At 48.4% G+C, this 11,619-nt stretch overlaps 1 protein-coding gene across 1 annotated transcript; it reads left to right on the top strand.

Moving 5' to 3' along the window:
• The first annotated feature begins 1,367 nt into the window (after nucleotides 1-1,367).
• On the top strand, nucleotides 1,368-9,651 carry LOC133361189 (nephrin-like). The gene is made up of 8 exons (XM_061580073.1): nucleotides 1,368-1,461; nucleotides 2,571-2,765; nucleotides 4,012-4,135; nucleotides 6,209-6,340; nucleotides 7,071-7,152; nucleotides 8,800-8,903; nucleotides 9,526-9,598; nucleotides 9,639-9,651. The coding sequence occupies exons 3-8, from the start codon at nucleotides 4,051-4,053 to the stop codon at nucleotides 9,649-9,651; spliced, it is 489 nt and encodes a 162-aa protein (XP_061436057.1). The 5' UTR covers nucleotides 1,368-1,461; nucleotides 2,571-2,765; nucleotides 4,012-4,050.
• Nucleotides 9,652-11,619: the final 1,968 nt, after the last annotated feature.

Below are 11,619 nucleotides of genomic sequence, written 5' to 3'. Positions count from 1 at the left end.
GGAGACACACAGACATACACAAGCAGAGAGAGACAACACAGAGACACAGAGCGAGACACACAACACAGACACACAGAGAGAGAGACACACAGAGAGAGACACACACAGAGAGAGAGACACAACACAGACACACAGAGAGAGACACAACACAGACACACAGAGAGAGACAACACAGAGACACACAGAGAGACACACACAACACAGACACACGCAGAGAAACACAAGCAGAGAGAGACACAACACAGACACACAGAGAAACACACAACACAGAGACACACAGAGACACACAACACAGACACACAGAGAAACACACAACACAGAGACACACAGAGAGAGACACACACAACACAAACACCGCGTGTGTCCCCTACTGGCACGTGAGTAAAAATAGCTTCATATTCTTAGGTTTTTTAGGTAAAGTCACGTAGGTAATAAGTATAACCCGTAAAAACAAAGTTTTTCACTATAAATCCTTTATATGCATGGCGGCTAGAGTCCTCTCGTCCTCTGGCTTGAGATGGCTGCCACCTATGGGTCAGATGATTGTCTGCCAGTATTAAGCAATTGGTAATTAAATATTTAATTTGTTTTCCCTAAACAGTGTAAAATTTTGGAAAAATTTTTTCACGAACATTAATTGTCTCGCACAACGAGTCTGTGTGTAAAATGTCAGCTCGATTGGATCACGGGAAGTGGGTTAAAAAACGACTGAAAGATTTGCACGGTCGTAAGCAAGCAAGCAAGCACGCAAGCACGCAAGCAAGCAAGCAAGCGAACTTAATATAAAGGATTTAAAAAATTAAATTTAATAAAAGTAAAATAAAAATAAAATAAAAATCACGACGTTTCGGAGGCAACACAAGCTTCTGTCTTCAGGTGGAACCGTCACAGCACAATAGCTGTATCAATCTAGAAATAAAAATAGCTTCATAGCTCATCGGATTCCTCATGCAATAATAAAGACATGTATTCTGATTCTGAAAAATAAAATAACAAAATAATTAGTTACATTTTTAGGTTGCTGTTTTTTTCCGATTTAAAGCTTCTTTCGTGACTGCAGGGATTCATCTTCTTGGTTCTTTCGGTAAAGTCATCACGTAGAAGGGAAGTAATAAAATAATAAAAATAAAACATAATAAAATACAATTCTCACGACGTTTCGGCCACAACGCAAGCAGCCGTCCTCAGATGAAGACCAGGTCTGTCGAGGCGACAGCGTCTGAATGAAACAGCCCACGTGCTTGGAGCATATATATAACCTGGGTTGGAAGGGTTGTTTTTGTTTGTGTTTATTTCCCCCCTTACCCCCCAGGTGACGTTCCAAGTGCCGGACGTGCGGCAGTGGGAGGAGGATGATGATGAGGATGATGATGATGATGTTGATGATGATGAGAAGGATGATGGTGATGAGGATGGCTCCACGAACCTTGCTTTGCGCCCTGCTCTGCGCCCTGCACCAGGGTAAGCGGGCCACGTCCTAGATCGATGTCCGTTTCGTTTTGGTCGTTTCGCTCGTTTCGTTCGTCCACTCGTTCACTCGTTAGTTCACTCGTTCGTTCCTTCGTTCACTCGTTCGTTCGTTCACTCGTTCGTTCACTCGTTCGTTCGTTCACTCGTTCGTTCCTTCGTTCGTTCACTCGTTCGTTCACTCATTCGTTCGTTCACTCGTTCGTTCACTCATTCGTTCATTTGTTCGTTCGTTCACTCGTTCGTTCACTCGTTCGTTCATTTGTTCGTTCGTTCACTCGTTCGTTCACTTGTTCGTTCGTTCACTCGTTCGTTCACTCGTTCGTTCGTTCGTTCATTCGTTCGTTCATTCGTTCGTTCATTCGTTCACTCGTTCGTTCGTTCACTCGTTCGTTCACTCGTTCGTTCACTCGTTCGTTCGTTCACTTGTTCGTTCACTCGTTCGTTCACTCGTTCGTTCATTCGTTAGTTCATTCGTTAGTTCATTCGTTCGTTCACTCGTTCGTTCATTCGTTCGTTCACTCGTTCGTTCATTCGTTCATTCGTTCATTAGTTCGTTCACTCGTTCGTTCCTTCATTCACTCGTTCGTTCGTTCACTCGTTTGTAGGTAAAAATTTTAAATTAATAAAAGTAAAATAAAAAATAAAATAAAAATCACGACGTTTCGGAGGCAACACAAGCTTCCGTCTTCAGGTGGAACAGTCACATCACGACAGCTGTATCAAGTGAGAGAAGCTTGAAGCTTTCGTGACTGCAAGTATTCATATTCTTAGGTTTTTTTCGGTAAAGTCACGTAGGTAAAAAAAATTATAAAAGTAAAATAAAAATCATTTACTTGATACACGTCGTGATTTTTATTTTACTTTTATAAATTAAATTTTTTTTCCCTACGTGACTTTACCGAACAAAACCTAAGAATATGAGAGAAGCTTTTTTGCCTCCGAAACGTCGTGATTTTTATTTTATTTTTATATTACTTTTATAAATTAAAAATATTTTACCTACGTGACTTTACCGAAAAAACCTAAGACTATAGTTACGAATACATGTATTTTCAACTCTGGCTCACCACCCCCCCCCCCCCTTCCCTCTCTCCGTAAAGGTTCGTGCAGGCAACAGACGTTTCGCGTGCGACCCGAAAACAGCTCGGTGCCGGAGGGCACGACGGCGACCCTGCGCTGCGAGGTGCAGGCCGCGTCCGGGGCCGTGCAGTGGGTCAAGGACGGCCTCCTGCTGGGCCCGCAGCGAGACATGCCGGGCTTCCCGAGATACGCCATGATGGGGGCGCAGGCCAGCGGTCAGCTCCGTCGTGGCAGGCGGATGATGATGATTATCGTCATCAGCTTCATCCTACTCCTATACCGCCACTACCTCCACTACACTCCACCTGCCTTCCCCCCCCCTCCTCCTTCACCTCCTCCTCCATCACCCCCTTGTCCGCCACCCCCCCCTCCTCCACCCCCCTACTCCAACACTCCCCCCTCCTCCACCCCCTCCTCCACCCCCTCCTCCACCCCCCGCCCCCCTCCTCCACCACCCCCCCCCCTCTCCTCCACCCCCCCTCCACCCCCCCCCCCCCTCCTCCACCCCCCACCTCCACCCCCTCCTCTTCCATCCCCCCCCCGCGCTAACCGCTACACTACCGCTCACCACCGACACGCACACACACACAGCTACACACACACAGCTACACACACAGCTACACACACACAGCTACACACATACACACACATACACACACACAGCTACAAACATACACACACATACACACAGCTACAAACATATACACACATACACACACACAGCTACAAACATATACACACATACACACACACAGCTACACACATACACACACATACACACACACAGCTACAAACATATACACACATACACACACACAGCTACACACATATACACACATACACACACACAGCTACACACATATACACACATACACACACACAGCTACAACATATACACACATACACACACACAGCTACAAACATATACACACATACACACATACACACACACAGCTACACACATATACACATATACACACACACAGCTACACACACACACACAGCTACATACACACACACAGCTACACACATACACACACATTCTTAGGTTTTTTCGGTAAAGTCACGTCGGTAAAAAAATAGAAATGAAAATTATTTTATTTTACTTTTATTAATTTTAATTTCTAATTTTTTACCTACGTGACTTAAGAATATGAATCCTTGCAGTCACGAAAGCTTCAAATCTAGAATACATACACACACCTTAACACACACATCTCTGACCCCCTGCCCCCCTTCATACCACCCCCCCTCCTCCCCCCCCCTCCTCCCCCCCCTCCTCCCCCCCTCCTCCCCTCCCCCTCCTCCCCTCCCTCCCCTGAACTTGAATAAATGAACTTGAAAACCCAGGTGCCACGGGTCGACACATCGACACACACACACAGCTACACACATACACACACCTTAACACACACACCTCTGACCCCCCCTTCCCCTCACCCCCCCCCCCTCCCCCACCAGGGCAGTTTAACCTCCAGATCGAGAGCGTGGAGCTGGAGGATGATGGTTGGTTCCAGTGCCAGGCGGGGCGATCCCCTTCCAGCCATCCCATCGCCTCGCCTAACCGCGTGGCTCAGCGTGCTGAGTGAGTGAGACGGCTCTCTGGCTCACCCACGGCTCGGCTGTCTGGCTCGTGCCCCCCTCCCCCTCTCTCTGGGGGGGGGGGGGGGAGAGTTGCGAGACATGAATGAGTTGCAACTTACTTTGTTTCATCAAGCCATATGTAGTTATTATACTACACTATACACTACACTATACACTACACTATACACTACACTATACACTGCAGCCTATGTAGTTGTTACACTACACTATACACTACACTATACACTACACTATACACGACACCCCATGTAGTTATTACACTACACTATACACTACAGCCTATGTAGTTGTTACACTATACTATACACTACACTATACACTACACCCTATGTAGTTGTTACACTACACTATACACTACAGCCTATGTAGTTATTACACTACACTATACACTACAGCCTATGTAGTTGTTACACTACACTATACACTACACTATACACTACACCCCATGTAGTTATTACACTACACTATACACTACAGCCTATGCAGTTGTTACACTACACTATACACTACACTACACACTACACTATACACTACACTATACACTACACCCTATGTAGTTGTTACACTACACTATACACTACAGCCTATGCAGTTGTTACACTACACTATACACTACACTATACACTACACTATACACTGCAGCCTATGTAGTTGTTACACTACACTATACACTACACCCTATGTAGCTATTACACTACACTATACACGACACTATACACTACACCCTATGTTGTGATTACACTACACTATACCCTATGTAGCTATTACACTACACTATACACTACACTATACACTACGCTATACACTACACTATACACTATACCCTATGTAGCTATTACACTACACTATACACTACACTATACACTACACGCTATGTAGCTATTAATATTGTGCATGTTTGTAACAACTGCAAACCACTGCTGCCCTTATGGGGACCCCATGTGGCAGTGTTTGAACTCTTGTTTTTGTGTTTTACCAGGTGTAAAGGCCCCACCTTCTGAGCTACTGTGTAGTGTGTTGTAGTGTGTAGTGTAGTGTATAGTAGTGTAGTGTATAGTGTAGTGTATAGTGTATTACAGTGCAGTGTGTTGTAGTGTAGTGTATTATAGTATCGTGTATTATTGTCTAGTGTAGTGTATTACTGTATAGTGTAGTGTATTATAGTATTGTGTATTGTTTAGTGTAGTGTATTGCAGTGTAGTGTATAGTGCAGTATATTATAGTATCGTTATTATTGTATAGTGTAGTGTATTATAGTATTGTGTATTATTGTCTAGCGTAGTGTATTGCAGTGTAGTGTATAGTGTAGTGTATTATAGTATCGTGTATTATTGTCTAGTGTAGTGTATTGCTGTGTAGTGTATAGTGTAGTGTATTATAGTATTGTGTATTGTCTACTGTAGTGTATTGCAGTGTAGTGTATATTGTAGTGTAATATAGTATCGGTATTATTGTATAGTGTAATGTATAGTGGAGTGTATTATAGTATCGTTATTATCATCTTGTGTAGTGTAGTGTATAGTGTAGTGTATTATAGTATCGTGTATTATTGTCTAGTGGTGTATTACAATGTAGTGTATAGTGTAGTGTATTATAGTATTGTGTATTGTTTAGTGTAGTGTATTGCAGTGTGGTGTATAGTGTAGTGTAGTATGTTGTGTAGTTTATAATGTAGTGACTACTATAGTGTATAGTGTAGTGTAGTATGTTGTGTAGTTCATAGTGTAGTGTCTAGTATAGTAGTATAGTGTAGTGTATTATAGTATCGTTATTATTGTCTAGTGTAGTGTGTTGCAGTGTAGTGTGTTGCAGTGTAGTGTATAGTGTAGTGTATAGTATGTTGTGTAGTGTCTAGTATAGTAGTATAGTGTAGTGTATAGTGTAGTGTAGTATGTTGTGTAGTGACTACTATAGTGTAGTGTAGTATGTTGTGTAGTTTATAGTGTAGTGTCTAGTATAGTAGTATAGTGTAGTGTATATAGCATCTGAGAGCGCGCGTTGTGTGCTCAGTGACGCTGGCTCTGTACCCCCCCCCCCCCGACCCCTGCGCCAGTCCCACCCCAGCGTCCCGTGATCTCGGACCACGTGGGGAGCGACTCCGTGACCTGGGTTGCTGGGGTCGAGGTCACGCTCACCTGCACGGCCACAGATGCCAAGCCACGTGCACAGGTGCAGTGGATGAGAGGTGAGCGTGGAGAGGGGGTGGGGTGGGGTGGGTCATGTAGGCCGCATGCCCAGCCACCGCATGCCTAAACAGCTTTTGTTCGGACGGATCGAGGGGGCTAGACGGGCGCGGCACGGGCTAGAGAAGAGATGGAGTGATGTGGTACAGGAGGACGTGGAGCTGAGTGGACTTGCCGATGACTGGTACCAGCGGTGTCAAGATCGGCCTCTGTGGAGGAGGCTCGTGAAGGACGCTACTGGGCAGTTGCAGGCAGTCGCCCTCCAACAACAACGGAGGGTGGAGGAGCGACGCTCACAACAACGAGCGGAGCGCTGGGTGGCTAAAACGCAGCAAGTTGGCACAGTAGGGGGCACAGGTGGTGCATCAGCCAGTCATCTCGGTCATCTCGGTTAGTCGACCCGTGGCACCTGCTGGGTCTGCCCCGTGACCTCCTGCCATCAGGCGTTCGACACTTCACGTGGCCTCAAGGTGCACATGGCCTGGCACAAGCGTCGTGGTGACGTCACCGCCACTTAGTGGCGAATGGCGGTTGTTGTTGTTGTTGTGTGTGTGTGTATGTGTGTATGTATGTGCGTATGTATGTGTGTATGTGTGTGTGTGTATAAGTATTGTATGTATGTATGTGTGTATGTGTGTGTGTGTATAAGTATTGTATGTGTGTATGTGTGTATGTATGTATATGTATGTATGTATATTTATGTGTGTGTGCGTGTCTGTGCGTGTGTCCCAGGGGCGGAATCCCTGCCCGGTGTGGAGGTCTCCGTGTCCGAGGGGTCACAGCCCAAGCTCTTCGACTCGGTCGCCATCCTCCGGTGAGCCACGGGGAGCCACGGGGAGCCACGGGGAGCCACGGGGAGCCACTGGGAGTGAGGAGTCCGAGTACAGGGACTCCTCTACTTACGAACGGATTACGTTCCAGGGGTCTGTTCGTAAGTCGAATGTTTGTAAGTCCAACTCGATTCTAAAAACGTTGTACGGCATGTATACTAAACACAGGGGATGACTTTGAAAGTTGTATAATCTCGCGTAGGCGTAGATACCACTGGTTCTTCATGTTTTGTAGATGTAGATTCTACCGGTTGGTCGCGTTCTGCAGATGTAGATGTCACTGGTTCTTCATGTTCTGCAGGTGTAGATGCTACTGGTTCTTCACGTTCTGTAGATGTAGATGCCACTGGTTCTTCACCTTCTGTAGATGTAGATGCCACTGGTTCTTCACGTTATGCAGATGTAGATGCCACTGGTTCTTCATGTTCTGTAGATGTAGATGCCACTGGTTCTTCATGTTCTGTAGATGTAGATGCCACTGGTGCTTCACCTTCTGTAGATGTAGATGCCACTGGTTTTTCACGTTCTGCAGATGTAGATGCCACTGGTTCCTCATGTTCTGCAGATGTAGATGCCACTGGTTCTTCATGTTCTGCAGATGTAGATTCCACTGGTTCTTCACGTTCTGTAGATGTAGATGCCACTGGTTCTTCATGTTTTGTAGATGTAGATTCTACCGGTTCTTCATGTTCTGTAGATGTAGATGCCACTGGTTCTTCACGTTCTGCAGATGTAGATGCCACTGGTTCATCACGTTCTGCAGATGTAGATTCAACTGGTTCTTCACGTTCTGCAGATGTAGATGCCACTGGTTCTTCACGTTCTGCAGATGTAGATGCCACTAGTTCATCGCGTTCTGTAGATATAGATGCCACTGGTTCTTCACGTTATGCAGATGTAGATGCCACTGGTTCTGCACGTTCTGTAGATGTAGATGCCACTGGTTCTTCACGTTATGTAGATGTAGATGCCACTGGTTCATCACGTTCTGTAGATGTAGATGCCGCTGGTTCTTCACGTTATGCAGATGTAGATGCCACCGGTTCATCATGTTCTGCAGATGTAGATGCCACTGGTTCTTCACGTTCTGTAGATGTAGATGCCGCTGGTTCTTCACGTTATGCAGATGTAGATGCCACCGGTTCATCATGTTCTGCAGATGTAGATGCCACTGGTTCTTCACGTTCTGTAGATGTAAATGCCACTGGTTCATCACGTTCTGTAGATGTAGATGCCACTGGTTCTTCATGTTCTGTAGATGTAGATGCCACTGGTTCTTCACGTTATGCAGATGTAGATGCCACTGGTTCTTCACGTTATGCAGATGTAGATGCCACTGGTTCTGCACGTTCTGTAGATGTAGATGCCACTGGTTCTTCACGTTATGTAGATGTCACTGGTTCTTCACGTTCTGTAGATGTAGATGCCGCTGGTTCATCACGTTCTGTAGATGTAGATGCCGCTGGTTCTTCACGTTATGCAGATGTAGATGCACTGGTTCATCACGTTCTGTAGATGTAGATGCCGCTGGCGACGGCAGCCATGGCCATATGACAATGACGACCATGACGATGGCGGCCATGACGACCGTGGCCGTGGCGACGCTGATGGACGGTGCTGGCCGTGTCCAGGTTCGTGCCCAAGGCGACGGACAACGGAGTGTCCTTCTCCTGCTCGGCGATCAACACGGCTCTGGACGCACCCCGCGTCACCTCGCTACGTGCCAACGTGCACTGTGAGTCACCCCACCCCCACGATTGAACAGGGGAGAGAGTGAACAGGGGAGAGAGTGAACAAGGGAGAGAGTGAACAGGGGGGAGAGAGTGTGAACAGGTGAGGAGTGTATAGCTAAGTGTGCAGGTGAGGAGTGTACAGGTGAGTGTACAGGTGAGCGTACAGATGAGGAGTGTACAGGTAAGTGTACAGGTGAGGAGTGTACAGGTGAGTGTATAGGTGAGTGTGCAGGTGAGAAGTGTACAGGTGAGTGTACAGGTGAGGAGTGTACAGGTGAGGAGTGTACAGGTTAGTGTACAGGTGAGGAGTGTACAGGTTAGTGTACAGGTGAGGAGTGTATAGGTGAGTGTGCAGGTGAGGAGTGTACAGATGAGTGTACAGGTGAGGAGTGTACAGGTGAGTGTACAGGTTAGGAGTGTATAGGTGAGGAGTGTATAGGTGAGGAGTGTATAGGTGAGGAGTGTACAGGTAAGTGTACAGGTGAGGCGTGTATAGGTGAGTGTATAGGTGAGGAGTGTACAGGTGAGGAGTGTACAGGTGAGTGTACAGGTGAGTGTACAGGTGAGTGTACAGGTGAGGAGTGTACAGGTGAGCTGACCTCTCCGTCCACTCTTGCCCGGCAGTCCCCCCGAGCCCGCCCTGGGTGGAGGGGTTGGAGGGTCGCCCGCTGAGGGAGGGCGACGGTCTGAACCTGCGGTGCCAGTCTCAGGGGGGCAACCCCCTTGCCACCCTGCAGTGGAGCAAGGTGAGGACACTCACCGCCGCTACTCACCAGTGCTACTCACCACCACTACTCACCAGCGCTGATTGCCACCGCTACTCGCCACCGCTACTCGCCACCGCTGATCACCACCGCTACACCCAACACTCTACCCTCACCGCCATTTTCACCACCACAAATTCACCACCGCTACACCCAACACTCTACCCTAACCGCCATTTTCACCACCACAAATTCACCACCGCTACACCCAACACTCTACCCTCACCGCCACGCTCACCACCACAAACTCACCACCGCTACACCCAACACTCTACCCTCACCGCCACGCTCACCACCACAAACTCACCACCGCTACACCCAACACTCTACCCTCACCGCCATTTTCACCACCACAAATTCACCACCGCTACACCCAACACTCTACCCTCACCGCCATTTTCACCACCACAAATTCACCACCGCTACACCCAACACTCTACCCTCACCGCCATTTTCACCACCACAAATTCACCACCGCTACACCCAACACTCTACCCTCACCGCCACGCTCACCACCACAAATTCACCACCGCTACACCCAACACTCTACCCTCACCGCCACGCTCACCACCACAAACTCACCACCGCTACACCCAACACTCTACCCTCACCGCCATTTTCACCACCACAAATTCACCACCGCTACACCCAACACTCTACCCTCACCGCCACGCTCACCACCACAAATTCACCACCGCTACACCCAACACTCTACCCTCACCGCCACGCTCACCACCACAAACTCACCACCGCTACACCCAACACTCTACCCTCACCGCCATTTTCACCACCACAAATTCACCACCGCTACACCCAACACTCTACCCTAACCACCATTTTCACCACCACAAATTCACCACCGCTACACCCAACACTCTACCCTCACCGCCACGCTCACCACCACAAACTCACCACCGCTACACCCAACACTCTACCCTCACCGCCACGCTCACCACCACAAACTCACCACCGCTACACCCAACACTCTACCCTCACCGCCATTTTCACCACCACAAATTCACCACCGCTACACCCAACACTCTACCCTCACCGCCATTTTCACCACCACAAATTCACCACCGCTACACCCAACACTCTACCCTCACCGCCACGCTCACCACCACAAATTCACCACCGCTACACCCAACACTCTACCCTCACCGCCACGCTCACCACCACAAACTCACCACCGCTACACCCAACACTCTACCCTCACCGCCATTTTCACCACCACAAATTCACCACCGCTACACCCAACACTCTACCCTCACCGCCACGCTCACCACCACAAATTCACCACCGCTACACCCAACACTCTACCCTCACCGCCACGCTCACCACCACAAACTCACCACCGCTACACCCAACACTCTACCCTCACCGCCACGCTCACCACCACAAACTCACCACCGCTACACCCAACACTCTACCCTCACCGCCATTTTCACCACCACAAATTCACCACCGCTACACCCAACACTCTACCCTCACCGCCACGCTCACCACCACAAACTCACCACCGCTACACCCAACACTCTACCCTCACCGCCACGCTCACCACCACAAACTCACCACCGCTACACCCAACACTCTACCCTCACCGCCACGCTCACCACCACAAACTCACCACCGCTACACCCAACACTCTACCCTCACCGCCACGCTCACCACCACAAACTCACCACCGCTACACCCAACACTCTACCCTCACCGCCACGCTCACCACCACAAATTCACCACCGCTACACCCAACACTCTACCCTCACCGCCACGCTCACCACCACAAATTCACCACCACTACACCCAACACTCTACCCTCACCGCCACGCTCACCGCCACGCTCACCATCACTACACTCACCACTACACTCACCACTACTCACCACCGCTACACTCACTGCTACACTCACGACTACTCACCATCACTACACTCACCGCTACACTCATCTACACTC

The sequence above is a fragment of the Lethenteron reissneri genome, chromosome 71 (genome assembly GCF_015708825.2).
Source record: "Lethenteron reissneri isolate LAM-NWPU_2019-01 chromosome 71, ASM1570882v1, whole genome shotgun sequence".
NCBI lineage: Eukaryota > Metazoa > Chordata > Hyperoartia > Petromyzontiformes > Petromyzontidae > Lethenteron > Lethenteron reissneri.
Note: the sequence above shows the minus strand (reverse complement) of the source record. Positions and strands in the feature narration are given on the sequence as shown.